The sequence below is a fragment of the Centruroides sculpturatus genome, unplaced genomic scaffold, assembly GCF_000671375.1.
Source record: "Centruroides sculpturatus isolate CEXI.00-Female unplaced genomic scaffold, Cexi_2.0 scaffold13, whole genome shotgun sequence".
Classification (NCBI taxonomy): domain Eukaryota; kingdom Metazoa; phylum Arthropoda; class Arachnida; order Scorpiones; family Buthidae; genus Centruroides; species Centruroides sculpturatus.
In genome coordinates, this window is record NW_019384405.1 from 1,529,233 (window position 1) to 1,549,395 (window position 20,163).

Genomic DNA, 20,163 nt, shown 5'->3' on the forward strand with positions numbered 1-20,163 from the left:
TATTTGGAAAAACCTCACAAAACATAGGATCATTTGATAAAATTTAACTGAAAAGTACAGAACATAATTTTTGTTAGTTTGAATGACGACGATTGACAAATTTCATTTAAATAATTGATATCATTTCTCGTTAATCTAATAAATTAATCCAAATACCTAATTGCTAAATTTACTGAACAATAATAAAAAACTGGGATTTGGATTAATGCTAATAAATTACGTTTGATGATTGCTTACCCGATAAATTAATTTTGCGGTTACAAAAAAATTTCGACATTACAATTAAAATGCGTATACAGTCAAACTTGGATAATTTGAAGTTCGAGAGGAGTGCAAGGTAATTTGAATTAAATAATTTTACTGATAGTTATTAAGTAATACAGAGAAAATGTAATTACTTTGGTCGTCACATTTTCTTGTTTGGCTTAATTCACACAGAGAGAATTTCTGGCGAAAGTGAAAAACAGAATGGATGACACGTCATAGACAACGTTGTTTTTGGCAAATTGCTCAGATATTCGGAACTGGTAAGTTCCAAACTGCGATCTAAATATTGGTTGAGTGAAAAAATTAAGTGAATGAGTGAAAAATTTTTCAACTTATCACTGTATCATTTGTTGTCAGGTGTTTCTAGTGGTCTTTAAGATGGTTACAAAATCATCACGCAACAGAATAGACATCAAAATTAATCTGATATTCTTGCAATTCACACTTTTTAAACATTTCTCTCACCTAACATGGTTTACTTTTTAACATATCCGTAGTTTTTCTTTTTTGTAACAAATATGCAACGGTGGTTAAAAACAGAATGTCGGAAGTATTTTTGTTTTTACCAATGATGTTTCTCTCTTGCTTGTAAACGATTGGCTGCTCAAAATTCGAAATATCTTCTCTCTTTTTGTAGTCCAGACTAGTTTTGCATTCGTTTTTCACTCTTTGAATTCGCTATTTGCTCGGCGTGAACTAAGCTAGTCCAGCTTCAAATTATCCAAAAATTAAAAAAAAAATTCAAATTAAACTGGTAATTTTTACATTACATTTATTAGGAAACCCGAGTTTAAAGACGTTTAACGGTATATATAAATACATTGAAGTGATTAAAATGCAAGAATTCATTCATATTTATGAAATTTAAATTTGAAGTTAGATGATACAGACTTTGTAGTACTTTGGTTGAGTTATATGAAGTTTAAGTTTTCATTTGGGATGATCAGGACAAGAATTATTTTTATCTTTTCTTGTTTTTAATATATGTAATTGCTACTATTACAGTTACATCTTAGATATATATAAGGGGAAGAAGGCACAGAAAAAGTCTCTTTCCCTTAAAAGTATTATTAAAATAGGGGAAAACTTATGAACCTAATAATTATTATTATTATATATATAAGAAAATCACTTAAGTAACCAAATATTCCATTTATTAACGTTATACTTTATTCAAGTAATTTTTTTAATATATAAATGGTTTATTTAATAAGATTCATATATTTAAAATTAACTAAAAATAGTTTCATAATTTTATTATTTTCATTTATAATTATAAAACAGCTATCTTGTGGGAGGATCTCTTGCAACAATGACTATTTTAGGAAGAATTGAGATTTACATTTATAGAATTGAAATTCTGTCGCTACATAAAATGTTATTAATGTTATTTATTATTCGGACTCTGCCTTTCTTCCTAAATTACTTACTTTTGAAATATCGAATACATATACTTTGCATATTTAAGACAATGTTGGAAAACAGCTGTATATGATAGCATTTATAATGAAACAGGACAGTCATGTCTAAACCGAGAGAGTTTGCCCATTTAATCAAGAATCGATTTGGAAGCGCAGATAATATTAGTTCATTGGAGAGTAAGCAAAAGTTTTTTATTACTAAATTTTATTGTTGATAATTTCAATGGTTTTTAACTCTTTTCCTTAAAAATTCTAAAGATATATTTTTTAAATACAGGCTTGAATTTTTCATTAAAAAATTTATACGATTTAATCGCTAGTTATTACGTGACAAAAGTTCAGTATAGGTCGACCGTCGCTAATCTGGCACTAATTTTGACTAGCGTAACTTCAAATCTCCCATGTTGCCACTACCGTTTGGGGTGTCAACGTTGCCGAATGTACGATTGGGGGCAAAATATACAGTAATTTGATGAGAATTTTCATTTAGTGTTTGTTTTTTTCTTTATTGACCAACTTCTACTAATTTACAGGGTATTTTAAAGGTAGGATGAAGTGGTTAGCTGTTGAGTGTATTCTAACTTAACTGTCAACAATCGGACAAAATCACTTATACGGCACCCTATAGGTTCCAATGATGTCAGATTAGTGATGGTCAACCTGTATATCATTTGAAAAAATGGGAATTGAATATTGTATGAATATTTTCAGAAATGTTTAAATTCTACCTTTAGTTTAACTTATTAAATATTCTTATAGAACAGTTTTAAGAAGCAAAATCATTTTAGAACAATTTCAAAAACTTCTTTAAAACAAACATATTAGGTTCTGTAAGTATTATTCAAGTGTAATAACTATATAATAAAACATACCTTTTGATTTACAGTATTATAACTTTAGATTAATCAAGTGTAAGTTATTCAAGAAGGATTTCACTTTTAAACTGTCCTACAAGAATGTAAGGCAATTTTTGGGTAACTAATTAAAGAATTGCAAAATTTATATGATATTCAAACTTAAACTTTTGGCAATATGCTGATTATTTTTATTTGTTAAGTAATAAACCAAAAAATGACAACTTACAAGGAGAATGTCTGTACTTGCATAGTACTAATATTTATGTGGTAGCTAGGCACGTGCTGTTTACCCACATAAGAGGATATTTTGCTACATTTAGTATTTCTATTTTTTCATAAGAAAGCAAAACACAGACTATATTATGAGCATTAATTTATTTTAAATGATGCTCTGTTGACGTGACATCATATCGACTAACGACGAGGACGGTGGTTTCTGCAAAAATTGGAAAAAGTACAATGGCGCAAACAAAGATAAATTTGGACAGGCACTTGGCAATAGTGGTGTAGAAATACTAGAGAATGTGTGCAAGAGCCTGGCATCTGGTAGTGTGAGGAGGAGGAGAAGGAGGCAATGATGGCAAATTGTACAGCATCGCCAGAATGGTTCTTTGCCAAAAAACCGACTAACTAGAAAATATGGCAAACTCAAAGTTGTGCTAAACTTTGCTAAGGCATATTAAGTGCTGATGAAAGTAAAATCTTTTTTTAATGAACAAGGCACAAGTGTTGGTGATCACAAAAGCATTCTAAGCCTTGAAAAATTGTACCTCAAATTGCATTATAAGGTTTGCATGAAACGAATGTCAAGGATTCTTTCAGCAAGAGTTAGAGTTTTAGAAATAATATAATGCCATATCATATACTTAAAAGAATAATAATTATCATTAAATTGTTCTTATCTATAACTTTTAATGATTTTCCCAAACTGTTGTTTTTTTCTTATAAGTTATCAAGCATGCAATGCCATAATGTTGTGTCAAAAAACAAACTTTTTGAGAGAGATAAAAAACACTTTTTCTAGTGAATGAATTCATTTCAATTTTACAATAAAATGCTAAAAACTCACTAGGTTACAAATTCTCTGGAATATCAAAATGATATAAATATAAGCTGTAATGTTTTAGATGTCAAACGTTACGTGACTTGCACTCTGACACTTTAAATGTTATAGCTTCACATAAATTCAACTTCAAAATACAGCCACTTACAATGTCACTAGTGCCACAGTATTTCTTTGCAGTAGAAAGCATTGTGTTTAGAATTCAAATCTTCAATAAAACATATTTAGAGAAAAATGACATTTACAACATTATGGCATTGCAGTACTGCGGAAACTCCCATCCTTGGTATTCACCCAGCAGAATGGTGCAAGTTCAGAAAAACAAATGTTTTCAATCTTCTTCTAAGATCTGCTTCAGGTCTCAAATTTAAAATAGCTGGAATGTCTAACATTTTGGTTTTCCAATGTGTCAGGTGCAGAAGAACTTATACAAAAATTCAAATTTAAAATCCTCTGAAATTGACCAATAGGATGTGTCCAAGTGTAGAAATTATAAAATGGTTTTCATAACAGGGTCTGTCGCGCTTGTGAAACATGTCTCTCTTATTTAAAATTTATACGTTTTTCTTTCTACCTGCTTTAAAAATCTCTAGTGCTTCTAGTACTTTAAGTTGGTCTGTGTTTGTTGTTGTTCTAATTAACATAACCCATTGTAAATCAGGTTTAATTTTATTCTCCCTATATACCTGTTGCTAATGACATCCACTGTATTATTTCCAACTCCGACAACAGTTACTCTATCACCTGGGTAAAGGCACATATTGGAACCACTGGTAACAAGCATGCTGATACACTGGCAAAGTCTGCTGCCACTGATCTGGAGGTGGAGGAGACCTACAATAAAATACCTCAGACTTATATCAAGCAGGTCTTGTGGGAGGATCTCTTGCAACAATGACTATTTGAATGGGATCAAAAACACAACTCTACTGCTTCTTCCCCTCCATTAAGGATTTCTTCAATAACACCTGGCTTATACCAGACTTTTCTACCACTAAATTTTTTACTGGTCACGGCCATTTTTTCAACTATCTCCAAAGATTCACCCTTTCTGATAACAACCTTTGCACCATCTGTGGCGTTCCCTATACTCCCCTCCATTACATCTTTTTTTGTCCCATGCTATCCATGCCTCGCCACTTTTTGAGACACGCAGTTTTGGACAAAGGGAGATGTTGGCCATGCAAGTGCATGGCCGTGTAATTACTAATAGAAGATAATAACATTTACTTCTACTTCAAACAGCTCATATCTTCCTACAATAGTCCCTCAAGTCAGCTCCTGTTAGCTTTCGTTCTTTGTCACCATTATCATTCCTTAACTACAACAATTTTGTAAATAATTTTACATAAATATGTGTTTGTTACATATTTTATACTTTATTTGTATTTTATCTCTCCTGTAACTCATTTTGTTTTACTATATACATTATTACTGTACATTGTACATGGAGTGGTATTTATATTTGTATTTTGTATTTCAACAATATTTTAGATTTCAACTTTAGTATCAGAAGTATGTAAATGCCTTATGTAAATATGTGCTGTGTGTTCTACATTATATATATTTCGTGCTCATCATCTATATAATGTGTAAATTTTTGCATGTCTATATTTTTCACGTGTGTCCACTCTTTTTATAATTATTTTTTATTGTACTTGGTTTTCTGCACTTATATTTTATGTGATTCACCTATGTATCCTCTGCCAATCTATATTGTATCTGCTGCCTGGTAGTGCTATATGGAACCAGGCGTGTTTGTGCCAAATAAAATAGATGATGATAATGTATATACCGAGAGGACAGTGGTTTGCCTGCCTTTATCTATATCGGCTCTCTGATTGACGACCTATGTGGCATGGTTATATGGTGATTAGAAGACAGGGTTATTCCTAAATTCCTATTGCAAATTATTATTTATGGGTGATACATTGATGAAATTTGCATTGTTTGGACAGCCAAGCCTAACATTGATGATCTTATCCAAGCAATGAACGAACAACTCATACAGACTAATTCTGGGGTTAGACCAAATTGGCAAAAACAGTGTGCATTTTTTAGATATACTTTTCTTTCAACCACAAGTGTTTTGACATAAAGATCTATTACAAACTGGGCTTTATTCCATTATACATACTGGTCAACTCCAATGATCCATTTAACTATAAAGTAGCACTCTACAGCACTTACGAAGAGAGTCTATTCTTATTGCAGCACTATGGATGATACTAAGGAGATAGATTACATTGCAGACATTGCTATTATGCATGGCTATGCCAAGGATTTCCATAGGAAACAAAAAAAAAAAACACAACCAGACAGTACACCCAAAGATAACCTGTAGATGACATAGCACTATGAGAAACTAAATTTCGCTATAATGTGGTGGCTTACAATCATTGCATGCATAATATATTTAAGGAAATAACATTATATGCGGGCACAAGATTAACATATAGATGTAGTCCGTGCATGTTTAAAATGCTCGTAAGTGAAAAGATCTGATTGACTACAACAGAGAACCAGACATATATAAGATACCTCTCAGAGATGAAAGGTTCCAGAGAGACTTAATCTAACGTGGTCCCTTATAGGTTCTACCATGAGGTCCCTTAAAAGTGCTCCACCAAACACAGAGCCAATATAAATAAAGGCAGGCAAACCACTGCTCTCTCGATATATACAGGGAGGACGAAATTAAACCTGATTTACAACAGGTTATGTTAATTAGAACAACAACAAACACAGACCGACTTAAAGTACTAGAAGCGCTAGAGATTTTTAAAGCAGGTAGAAAGAAAAACGTATAAATTTTAAATAAGAGAGACATGTTTCACAAGCGTGGCAGACCCTGTTATGAAAACCATTTTAAAAAAACTCACAACTCACCACACTTATATATCAAACACGTACACTGAACCAATATAATGTGTGGTACACTTATATATCATACACTTATATATCAAACACGTACACTGAACCAATATAATGTGTGGTACGAACGACGAAACAAAAAACAAAAACGAACATTTTCGAAAGAGGTTCGAAAACGTTTGTTTTTGTTTCGTCATTCGTACCACACATTATACCACACGTTCAGTGTACGTGTTTGAAAACCATTTTATAATTTCTACACTTGGACACATCCTATTGGTCAATTTCAGAGGATTTTAAATTTGAATTTTTGTATAAGCTTTTCTGAACCTAACACATTTGAAAATCAAAATGTTAGACATTCCATCTATTTGAAATTTATGAACTAAAGCAGGTCTTAGAAGAAGAATGAAAACATTTGTTTTTCTGAATTTGCACCATTCTGCTGGGTGAATATCAAAGATGGGAGTTTCTGAAGTATAGTATAACCCAGTTTCTGATATATGAAGTGTGCAATGCCATAAAAATACATCAGTTTTGTTTTTCATTCCCCTAATTTCATTTGTTTTTCATGTTAAGTTTCATTGAGATTCTACTATATTTGTGTTATGATTGTATGAAATGACATACCTCAAGTGCCTTTTTTTAAATACAGTTTATAATCATCTTAAGTGTGGTATTATATAATTAAAACTATATTTTCAAGAATATAATCTCAATTTGTGATATTTGAGCTTAGAACAAATGTAATGTATGCTTGAGTGTACAGAATGGCTTGCTTAACAATGGAATAGACCATAAAAGGGTCTATGTTTCTTCTATATTTGATCAACATCTTCAAGACAAGAGCAATCAACAATGTTCTTTCCTAAAAGATAATAAGAGTTTATTCTCTTGGGAAGCATTTTCTAGTTAAAAACCATTGATCAGTTATTTTTATTATCTGTATAAATTTATATATACGGTGGAAACGTGATTATCCGAAACAGTTTTCAAAAATAAACCAATATGTGTAGCGTTGTGCTGTACATAGCACAGAGTATAATACACAGAGACCAACTCTCTGTGTAACTGGAAATCACTATGTTGTCTATTAATTGTAGCACTGTAAAATGGATCGTATACATAACATTATGTTAGATTTTGATTAACTTACCTTTAATACAATTATTGCATTATAGTATTTATTATTCATGAAACTTCAAATGCACTGTGCTTGAGTGATGCATCCAAAACACAAAAACAAGTTTCCAAACTGTCCGAAATTTCATTTACTTGAAGACCAATCAAGTTCGGATAACCAAGTTTCCGTTGTATGTGCATATTTAATAATTACATATAATGTATACAGTAAAATAATTATATTTAAATATTAGAAAAAAATAAATAATTTTGTTTTTATAAAACTGATTTCAAAAACATAAATTTACTTGCATATAACCAGTGTTTAATTTAAAAAACTAATAAATTAATACAGTTCTTAATACTAATTATTTTGGATTTATTTAATAAGAACTTTTTAAATTCTTAATTATTGTGAAAACATTTCCTTTAGAGATACATAAAGGAATGTCTACACGATTAACTTTGATATTGATATGTGACTTTATCCCAATGTATCGGTTGTTACAATAAAAAATAAATCTGACAACAAACTGTTAATTATTAAAGCAATTATTGTTTCGTCTAAAGATTTTTAGGAATTCTTATCTTCCTATATTTGAAGACGGGAAGATACGACTTTCCCAGAATGTTTCTACAGAGTAATAATTGGCTCGTCACTTAATGGTTAATTATTGGGTGCATGTGAATGACTTTGAGTTATTATTTAGTTGTTTAGAGGAAAAAAATAGTTATGATTGTTTTCTCTAAACAAGCTCTCTTCTAACTTCATTTTCCTAACTGCATTAAATTATATACAAGAATTATTCAAATATAAATGAGAATTCGATAAAAACATTTTGACTAAATGATGAAATTTTATACATATGGAGGTAATGGATGGCTGCCATCAGTTAGACAAAACCAGGCCGTCTTTCTCCATCCATTTCGATCTCCACAAAGACTGTCTTTATCAGAAGGCGGTAAACGTGAATTAGTTAAGTCCATGACTACGTTTTAAACTAAAACAACATTTATTCACAACAATCTTACGAGTACACTTAAGAGAGAGCTACACGTGTTAATGGCAGCGATCACCCAACAAGAAGCAACAATACCCAGAATCCCTTGCGGGAAAATACTCTCATTCTAGTTTTTCAGTCCGGGATTCTCGGGGAACTCCTAGAGGAGTGGCGTTATCTCACGAGTCCCTGATGGTCGCCACACATACATAAACACAAAGCCTGATGCTATTAATTAAAGCCAAACGATTGCTGTGTGGATCGGGCAAGTAATCAATTTAATTATTAGTTCTAAGTAATTTGGTATTAGAGGTAGGCATGATTATAGGCCAAGGACAATGAAGTAGTCCCAGTCAGCACCATAAGTAACCGTGGATGGTTATATCTAAAATTAAATATGTCTGGAGACGAGTGGTCAGACGGAAGTCTGGGTAGCGTAACTGGCAAGGCATCTGCACGGTAAGCAGGAGTTTTGGGTACGAGTCCAGCTCTGGGCCAATTCTTTTCTTCCAGAATATTCTAAATTATTTAATAAATATTGATTTAATTATAATTATTAAATTTAATGAGATAGGGAGTCTAACACCTACCTCTAGTACCAAATTACATAGAATTTAATTAGTAATAGTAACAAAAAAAATATGCATGTCATTATTTCAATTGTTTGGCTTCGGTTACTTTACTTTCACAAAATTTCTTGCTACATCTTTCTAGTAGTGTTTTAGAAGCATCCTAATTTCAGTTTCAAAAAGTCATTCAACTAATTAACTATCTAACTACATGTGCTCATGGATTCAATCACACTGGGATTATTGCAAAATCTCATCTGAAAATACTTTCGGTCGTCCAAACAAGCAAAAGTCTAATGATGCCGACTATATTACAATCCCATTTCAGAACATTGAATTCAAATGATAGGTAATAAGAAAAAAGATTAAACCGAGACTTTCCTTGGATTTAAATATGTTTGTACTTGCCAGCAATTCGGGCAGGTTTGAATAGCTTAAAATATCAGAATCATAGTTTCACACCAGAATGTTTTAATAAAAATCTTATTTATATGCAAGCAACTGTAACATTTTAGAATGTACTAAGTGAGAAATTCTCAAATACTTTCAACGACATATTTCTGAAAGATCTTTCAAAACTTTTAGCAAATATTTTAAAATTTTGTACTAATTTTAATTAACTTCAATAAGACAAAGTTCGATCTTCACTGTAATAAGAATTTAATAACATACATACTTCTGTAACAAAATTTTTATTGTAATTTTCATTAAAACCAAAAATTTACTTAATTGACTTTTATATTATTGTACTTCTAAGATACCGTAGCGCATAAAATAAAATTTTTATTAATATATTCCAGAATTGCCAGAAGAAAACAGTGGAGACGACACGGAGAGAAACCACCACGGAAGTGCTACCTTTACGCACAGGTTAGCTTAGTCAAAAAAAAAAAAAAAATTGGACCATTTCTAATTATTGTTACTCTGTAATTTAATTTCTTATTTGTATAGACCAAAGTAAATAATTTCTTTCTAAATATTTACGAAGAATTATTTATTGTCTTATAATCTCATTTGGATGTGTTCCGACGGAGTCAGTTATATCATTTCTACAATAAAGTCGATTCCCATTTAATTTTAAAAAATCACATGACTTCTGGTTCAGACTGGAAGTTTGTATATAGTTAAACGGGTCCTCTGCCCCCTAAGCTTTTCATATCTGGTTTTCGATTTTTCATCTGTCTAACTCTGTTCTCAAAATTAAGGAGGGATGGATGGACGACGGTATGAACATACAGATTGACAATCTGAAAATTGCAGCCCAATAAAATAGTCTTTGATAAGTTTTATTTTATTATTATTTTAAACTTTTTCATTTTAAAAGACTTTATAAAACTTTGATTTCTTTCAAACAAGTTACAAATTGAAGTGTTTGATGATGATTTTAATATAACAACGTATACATCAACCCGGTTCAATTACGAATGTCAAACGAACTGTCAAATTATTACCTTGTAACAAGGACGAACAGAAAAGTCCCTGGAGGATCTATGTATATGGAGATCCAAGAATGCTATTTTTTCATCTATCTCCTCGTCTATGAAGAAGGAAATGGAGGCGGATAGATGTACAAAGTGGGACGGATCCTGATTTGTACCCTCCCATGTAACGAACATCTGTCAAGCCAGGAGTTGTCCCACTTTGTACATCTATCCGTCGTGTATTTCTGCATTTCCTTCTCCGTAGAAGAGAGAATAAATGTAAAAATAGTGTTCTTGGATCTCCATGTACTACATAGATCCTCCATGGGCTTCTCTGTTCGGTGTACCACAAGTATAATGCCATTTCCCAAGTCCTAGCAATATCTTGTTAAGGATTTTAAAAAATCTGGCAGTTTTTTTGGCATTAATGATTTTAATGTTTATTTAGTGTGTTAGAATCAGGATATTCCAGCATTCTTTCTGGATCATTAAATATTATGATTTTATATTAAAATATCAAATTTATTAAAGTGAATTGAATATTACATTGCTTTTTAAACTTATATTCTGTTTGTTTAATTTTAAAGTGCACAAAAGCTCTCATTGTACAATTAGAAGCTATTATGTAATGTGTTATTGTCATTTAAAAAATTCTTAGTTAAAAATACAAAATAATTTATTAAATGAAGCACTGTGTTGTTAATGAAATATTTATTACTGTTTAAGTTTTATAACTTATAAAATTTCTTTAAAGTAGATTTAATCACATATTACATACCACTATAATAAAATTTTTAATATTTATTAAGAGAAATGACTCAAAACATGCTGATATTGATATTGAAATAAATAATTTATTCAGTTGTTGATATTAAATTTTGTTGCAGTTTAATCAATTGACTATATTAGAATTTTATGAATATTTTTAATGCTTTTTTTGCATAATTTATCATTTCTTATTAATTTTTTTAAGTTAATAATTTATTCATTGCATTTTTATTTTCAGCATTTTAAAAAAATGTTGGAAAAACAATTTAAAAACGAAACTTTTATATGTTTTTCAAAAATTTTTTTCTCTCCCAGTACAAAATACACATCGGACGACGATAGTTCCAGCATAACGTCTGGTTCCGGTCCCGTTGCGGCCGCAGGTAACTTTATCAGTCCACAGCACCAACCGTCGGCTCTTCAAGCAATCGCAACCGGTCCCGAATCATCCATAACCCCTACTGCAGTACCGGTCGTCGTCGATGTCGAACCAATCTTACAAGAACTTCGAGAACAACGGGAAGAAAGTCATCGTTTAAGAGAGGATATTGACTCACTCAAAGTAATTTCGGTTTAAATATTTTTAAGCTTGACAACTGTAGATGTATATATAAGTGAACAAGATACATAATAGTTAAATATAAATGTTCTTTAGAACTTTTAAAGCAGTTAAAAATACGTAGTTCACTTTTATATTCATCTACATAAAAATATGCTTATACAGAATTTATTCTAAAATAGATTTATCATTCAGAGTGATAGGTCGTCGTTATCTTATTTATTTATTTTGAATTCTATACAATAATTTTTTTAAATTAAAATTTTTTTGTAATTTGTACGGGCTACAGTAGATTCCCACTTTACAATATTAATCCATCTTCAGGGCCTGTCATATCATAAAAATAACTTAATACAAAATCAGTAATATATAGTAAAAGAAAATAGTCAAAAAACACCATATTTTATGATGTGTTATCTACGCCAGAGAGATATTCTTTTCTTTACATTTTACAAGAAAAATAATCTTCCAAATCATCTAGCTGTTGGTCTCTTTGGTCGAGAGCCGAAATCTTTGTACGATAGAATTGTATAGCTCTAGTGTGTAAGGCAACAGAGATAAGTAGTTTTTGACAGTAGTTTTGGCCACATCAGCATACTTCTCACACAATAAATATGGTAAAGTATGATTGAAGAGAAAATTATAATGGAAATAGAAGTTTAAAAGAAACACCGAAGCCATTCATGCCCAGTACACAAATTGGCCGATTCCTACTTGTTCTGTGATATCAAAATTGTTACGAGAATTGCACGAGTTTTTACTGATTTGTTCTGAGATTTATTTATTTGCTTTGAATACAAAAAATAGTCATATTGACTCGTGATTATCACCCCGAGGATAATGGTACAAAAGAGAGCCCCCCCATTAATTAAAATTTAAAAAGTAAATAAATCTCTGAATTCAAAATTTTTTTATCATGGAACTGGGCTAATTTCAGTTTACAGGGTGATGATCATATTAGTCATGGGTTTGGCCAGGTTCACAATGGGGATGGTTAAGTGGCGAGGGACATATTTGGGACAAATTATTGATAAAATAATTTTGAGATTGCTCACTTTGATTCAATTTCAGGTCTCCAGAATGGTAGGACCTGACTATCTTTATTTTTTAATAACAAAAGTTTGTGTTTAAAACAATAAATGCCAATGTTATCCAAATATCTGTACTTTGCATTGCTGACAATCCAGTCTATCGTCACTACAAACTACACGATTCAGTTGGTAGCAACCATAAACCAATCATAAAATGAATATATATCATAAGGCAATTTCGTTTTATTGTGTAGAATATTAGAAAGGAATTTGATCGTATATCGAATCAATTGTAAAGTATAAAAAGCCACTGTATATTATTGATTAAGATAAATAAGAGAATTATGCTGTGACTTGTTATAATATGCTTTGATAGAATGTGGAAAGCATGTGGATTCAATTTACTATCAACTCTCCTCAGATCCTGCTAATTTTATTTCATTTTATTGTAGACTATTGAGTTAAATCGGCAGTTTAACAGAACAGTTCAAAATTAGATGACTCAATTTACCGACCGATTTTGAAATATTTTGTCAGCTATGCCTATACTTTGTACTTGCCACTGCATAAACACAGCTTAATTCTTGAGTGTTTTGATACAAAAACAAGATAAATTGGACAGTATAGGATATCTGAATAGTAATTTTATAAAGTGGTCATCATATGATGTGGATTGTTCATACATACTACTGTGATAAAAAATTATCGGGAATGGTTCATTTAAACTGTATGCATGCAAGAGCGCACTGTTGTTGTTTGGCACAACTTTCATTGACATCTAGCAGCAATCTGTATGTCATCATCTGTATTCATTTGCAAATAAACACTTCTTTTGTGTGTAAAGAATTTTTGCTCCAGTGATTTTTTTTTCAAAATGTGAGTGTAATCAAGAAATTGGAGGTGCTTGATTACATAAGCAAATTACTGCTACAAAAACGTTTGAAATATTGCAAAAAGTCTTCTGGTAACAATAGTCTATCAAAAACAAGAATTTTTGAGTGGTACAAGATGTTCGAGGAAAGTAGAGAATGCACTGAAGACGAATCATGCTCCTGCAGACCATCTGCTTAGGGTAATGTATTGTTCATTAGTCAAAGTCAGATTTGGTGCTCAATGATCATCATTTAACAATTAGTCATTATTGGACACATTCCAGCATCATTTGGATCTTGTTGAGCAATTTTAAAAGATCATTTGGACTTATGACATGTTGCTTCTCGAGTCATTCCAAAAACAACATATTCAAGTGGTTAAGGAAATGCTTTTTTGAGGAAAATGTTCTTAAAATGCATCATTACAGGTGATGAAAACACTGAAACAGCTCAACAATTGAATGAATGGTTCTTGAAAGATGAAGCAAGACTGAAAAGACCATGTTAAAGTCAGTCAAAAACATGCTGATTGTTTTCTTTGATTCTTTGGTGTTGTGCATCATAAATTTCTTCCGACTGTCCAAACTCTCGACAAAGAATATTATCTGAGCATTCTGCATTTTCATGAAGCAATTCGTAGAAAATAACCCAATTTGTGGTGAGAAAACTCATGGATTTTGCACCACAATTATGCACCTGCTCACAATGCTTTCATTGTTTGTGAATTTTTGGCCAAAAGTTGAACAAATACGGTTCTGCAAATTTCATACGCACTCTGATATGGCATTGTATGACTTTTTCCTGTTTCCTTGACTAAAATCTCTGCTTTGTGGTTGCCGTTTCGAGTCAATTGATGCCAAAAAAACAAAATTTGCTGCAAATTCAGAAGGGGTTTCACAAAAACAAAAAATGTTCCAATTAGAAAAAAAATGTTAGCCTAATTGCATTGCAGTAGAAGGGGGATTACTTAGAAGGGGACAGAATAAATTCAAATCTTGCATTTCATTGAATCATTCCTGATACTTTCTGCCATAACCAAATTATCAAAAAGTATTTTTCATTTCAGCAGTGTCATATTTTCTGGAATCCAAGGACTGTACTATACTATGGACTGTTTATACTGTACTATATTTATGGACTGTTTATGTACATACATAAACAGTCCATAAATCTGATTTTCAAGTAATGCCAAACAATATCAAATTTAATTTTAATCACACAGACACGTCTATGTAAGTAAAAACAGATAAACTAATTTTTCAATTTTTTAACGTGCATACTTGGAAAACCTACTTTATTACATAACGGACTTTCGGCTTTAACGGACATCTCTTGCCCGAATTAGTCCATTAAATTGGGGTTTTACTGTATTGACTACATCATACAAATGACAAATTAATTTTTTAATGTCTTTTTTAGAACCATCTACAACAACAAGGTTCTTGTTTCAATCAAGCACTACAAGAAGAACGTTACAGGTATGAAGTAAGTATTAAAATTAATATATCTTTTTATGTTTATAATATTTATAATTAATTATTTTTGTACAATTTAATTTAACATATTCTTCTAAATTAACATATTTGATTCCTATTGTCATTACGAACCTAATTTCACTAAAATTTGAATCGATTTAAATATGAATTGAAGGAATTACATTGATGCATTCCTAAACATTTCAAGACTTTCATGCAGTAATAATTCTTAATTAGTAATTTTATATTCTGGCGGGAGGAAAATAGATTTCGGTGAAATTAGAAAATTAAACTATTTTGTTTTTTAGAAAACAATTTTCCTAATTTATTCAACAAAAATAAACTGCTTCAAAATATTATTTTCAAAGAGTGTACAGAGAAAGCTTGTCTATTTAGGCTCTTCCAATTTTACTTGTATATTTGATGTGGATGAATTATAATAATCTGTATTACTCGGTCAGATTGATTTGTTCCAGTTTTGTTTATTTCGGTGTTGAAGTGGATCGGCTGTGTGAAGCATCGGGATAAAATTATACATTTCACATAAGTAATGTACGCATGCGTGTTAAATGATCTCTACATAAATAAACATTTTCATAAGTGGTTTTTGCTTCTAAACATAAAATAGTTTACCCCAAACATTTTTGCTCAACCGAACCAACAAAGTTAAGACACATTACACATACAATATAATTATCCTTTTGAAACTTTAAAGTACAGGTTGATCATAACTAATCTGGCATCACTGAGAGCTATAGGGTGCCAGATATTAAGATACAAAATAAATCTTTAAAAAATAAAAAATAATTATGTCGTTCATTTGATTTCAAGTAATTTAATACGTCCTATACAGGTGTTTTTACACCTGTACAGCCTTGAAGATTTTTAGTTCATTTTCAAGATGCATTGCAGTAATTCTTTTGCAGTTTATAGTATTGTTGATTTTTCAACCTCAACTGCTTTCATAGTTACGAAGAAACACTTCATACTCGTTTGTATTCTTGCCCAGTTTCCAGGCGTAATGCAGTTATTGAAGCTACTGGGCATTATTAAAAATTTAAGATATCAGTGCAATTATTCAAGATATTACAGGTTCTGACAAGTAAAGAATTTTCAGTGTCCTGTCACAAACAGGCTACATATTGATAAATAATAATCTGTGATATGCCATAACAGGTAAAAATTTAAAAAACAAATAAGCAGGCTTAAAATTAATAAATACAAATGTATTCTGATAGTTTATGAGTTAATTATACTTTCTATTTGCAAAATCTCCTCAACCTTAACACAAAAGAAAAAGTGAACTTTTAAGAAATTTTCAGGACTTTACAGATTAAAAAAACAGCCAGGATTCCATTACAGAAAACCTAGTATTTATTTATAACACACCTGAACATTGTTGGTTGTTTTGGTGATTTAAATGTTGAAGATAAACTATGAAACAAATAGTTGTTTAGTTAGTGCATGCATTAGCAAGTGTAATAGTTTTAAGAATATTATATAATGTATTTATTTTGTACAAATAGTTGTGTGAAAATCCATGACTTCATTTTTTTTTTTATTAACAACTGTCCGATTAAAAATTGTTTCACGTCATGTTACAAATCTTATAATGTTAATGTTTTCAGTCCCTTTCACTAAGTATAATCCATATTGTGAGTAAAGTTCTAGTATCAGTAAGATAGTGTGAACACTTGACACATTCAGCTTGTCAAACTCGTGGTTTCTTTTACGTGATTAGTTTTTCTTCACTACACAACTTATCTGCGCATCTATATTTGTAATTAGAACCTGGCATATTCAAGTACAGCTATTTGATGGTGTATATTTGCATTAAAGATATGAACAACGGACTTTTAGACCAAATCTCAATAGTAATTAATAAAAATTAGTATTAATAGAGCCTGAAATAATTCAGCAATTTAGAATCATTTGACAATGGACATTTAGGATTTGGCTTAAAATATAATTCTTAGTCTCTGTTGAAGCTAATAGTGGCAATAAAGTTACCTAAGACATAATATCAATCTTATTTTCCATGTAAGTTTATTGTGAAGTAAAAATTCACATATTTAATTAAGTGTTTGATGGAGGATTCTGGTAGATGAATCATAAGATCCTTCGGGAATTTGTTAGTGTGATATTTAATCTAATATAGATATTATTAATAATGGCATTTGTCTCAATGTTGTGACTATATTAAATGTTACTTCTATTTATTATAATTTAATTTTAGCGTTTGGAAGAACAAATGAATGATTTGATTGAGTTACATCAAAACGAGATAGAAAATTTAAAGCAAGGTATAGCCGACATGGAAGAAAAAGTACAGTATCAAAGTGAAGAAAGATTGAGAGATGTCCATGAAGTTTTAGAAAATTGTCAGACTAGAGTAATTATCTATATATATATATATATATACACATATATTTTCCTGTTTACTGTACTTATAACTAAGGATAAAAAGAAGCAAAACAAAAATTATTTGTATATTGTTTCAGATATCTCGAATGGAACATCAGCAGCACCAACATCTTCAACAATTAGTTACATTGGATGCCTTAGAAAGTTCAAATGCCAGGGCATTTGTCGTAAAACTTATAAATCTTTTGTTAATGGTTCTTCAGGTAGTACTGGTGCTCGTAGCCACTGTGTCCAATATCATAATGCCATTTCTTCAAAGCAGGTAACTAGATATTTAAACAAAACTTCATTTTTCTATTCTTTTATATATAGTGAACTCTTGCTTTGGTTGGTTTGTTATACAATGGATAATGAAGTCTGTTATTCCATAAATGGAATTTATCCACATGGTCTATCACCCATGCTGACCTATGTCCACTTGACGCTAGTGGGACCATGCAAGTGTTTTAAATGAATTACCAAAGAAAGAATATATCCTTGGGTTCTGTTCTTCATTTTTAATAAACAAAGTCCAAGTAGATAATATATACACGGAAATACCAAATGTGTTACTTTTTAATTCAGTTTCAAATGATGATTGCACATACAATTAATCTTAACATTATTGCAATGAAAACTCAAAATTTATTCAAAGATTATATTTATATATATATACATTAAAGGATTTGTAGTATAAGTCATATCTTATATAGAATATGTGTTTTTCTTTTTAGGATACGTATACTGACGACCGTAGTGCTAATCCTAGCTGTGATCTTAGTGTGCAGGCAGTGGCCGGAATGGCTGGAGATTGGTCAACAGTATTGGAATAGTTATTTCCAGAGATAATTGTGATCTATTCTAAAAGGATTTTCATATCTTAACTCTCCGTCGAGAGAGAAAAAGTGGTCGACGTCACTAAACGAAAACCACAAACTGAACGCTTGGTTGCCAGACAAATTTACTTTCCTAGAGATACCAACTAACGTCATAAACTCCCACAACAATCATTTGAATGGCAATCAAATGTGGTATCACTATAAATATATATAATATACATACACGTACATATATATACTCAGCCAGGCTTCTTTAACGAGAAGTTTTTATATAGCTGAAAGTATTATTATAAAAAGAAACAAAGGGAAAAAAAAGCACATTTAATAATAGATAAGTTTCGATACTGCTGTGATATGTTATTGCACTTCATGTAGTGAACCATCTCGTCTTTGCAATTTAGATTTAGGAAGTTCCACTTTCATCCTATGGACCATTGTGCTAGGGAATGGTTTTAATACATATTGGAAAGTACGTAGAACTCCCGACATTATACGAAGTTATTTGACGCTCTTTGTATTATTATATTATTATTATACTACTATTATTATTATCGAAGTAGATTTTAATTTTATTCATAAAAAATATACATAATTTATTTTGTCTTTTGAACAGTGAATGGTATTATTAGCATTATTGGTGTACCAAATAATCTGTCCACATCTCAATTCATACAGGTGGTATGCGTACTCCTGGTATTCTCTCGCATTCCACAAAATGTACAAGTCTTAATAGTGTTACATACGTTATGACATGATTTTGAATAAATGGTGCAATTCAATTTTGTAGTGGTATATGTATTTTTTCAGTTTTTATCACTGGTTCAAACAGTGATCTAGGAAACAGTAAATTAGTAATCTCATTAGTGGTAAATGTGAATTGGTCAATCACCGTATCAATTCAGACTAATCCACAATTTGTAAGACTAAGTGTTACTAATCCACTGTCTGGCAAGATTGTGGTGTCAATAAATTTTTATATTCTTCAAACAAATGGAAACAAAATCCTCAGCCAAAAAAGAATTTTAAGCAAATCTTCACCCATTCGTTTAACACATAACAGGAGTTGCAAAATGACCACGATCAATACGATTCTTAAAATGACCTTTCAACACCTTTGGGAATGCCTTCATTTAAAATTTTGAATATAAGAGGAACATTTTGTTACATTACTCAAGGTAATTGTAGACATTACAAAAGCAAGTAATCTTATAATTGCACTTGTAATAGATTGACGATAGCACTCGCTGCCCAAAACTGACATGATAATGATACTACAAAAAACCAAAATTGCTCACCACAAACACTTTTGTTTTCACTGTATTTTTCTGTGACTTTGCAGTTGCCTCGTTTTATAAAATTAAAGACCATCCTGGAATTTGTGCCTACAGAACACTTAGGCATGACAGTATCTTTAATGGTTGGCGAGTGCGTGGCATTTTTGCCAGTTTGAAAAAGTACGGAGATGTTGGAAAACACTGTAGCATAGCAATACAGTATCTGTTAATAAATTTAATGTTTACAAATATTACATTGAGAAGTTCAGGAGAATTCCAAACAGTTAATGACTAAATAGAGTATTTTAAAAGATAAGCAGTATAGCTAGATAAACAATAAAATCTCA

At 30.9% G+C, this 20,163-nt stretch overlaps 1 protein-coding gene across 6 annotated transcripts in view; it reads left to right on the forward strand.

Annotated features, from left to right (window-relative positions):
- Positions 1-19,321, forward strand: part of LOC111618839 (transmembrane and coiled-coil domains protein 2-like) — a 68,895-nt gene extending 49,574 nt beyond the window's left edge. For 4 of the 6 annotated variants that reach the window (XM_023360439.1, XM_023360444.1, XM_023360440.1 and 1 more), the window contains 7 exons: positions 1,783-1,865; positions 9,975-10,044; positions 11,679-11,925; positions 15,245-15,310; positions 17,537-17,692; positions 17,802-17,986; positions 18,438-19,321. In XM_023360439.1, coding sequence (XP_023216207.1) covers positions 1,783-1,865; positions 9,975-10,044; positions 11,679-11,925; positions 15,245-15,310; positions 17,537-17,692; positions 17,802-17,986; positions 18,438-18,552 — 922 coding nt within the window. In that variant the 3' untranslated portion in view covers positions 18,553-19,321. Of the gene's footprint in view, positions 1-1,782; positions 1,866-9,974; positions 10,045-11,678; positions 11,926-15,244; positions 15,311-17,536; positions 17,693-17,801; positions 17,991-18,437 lie in introns of those variants that run through there. The other 2 variants (XM_023360442.1, XM_023360443.1) reach the window with 2 other exon arrangements.
- The last annotated feature ends 842 nt before the right edge of the window (positions 19,322-20,163 follow it).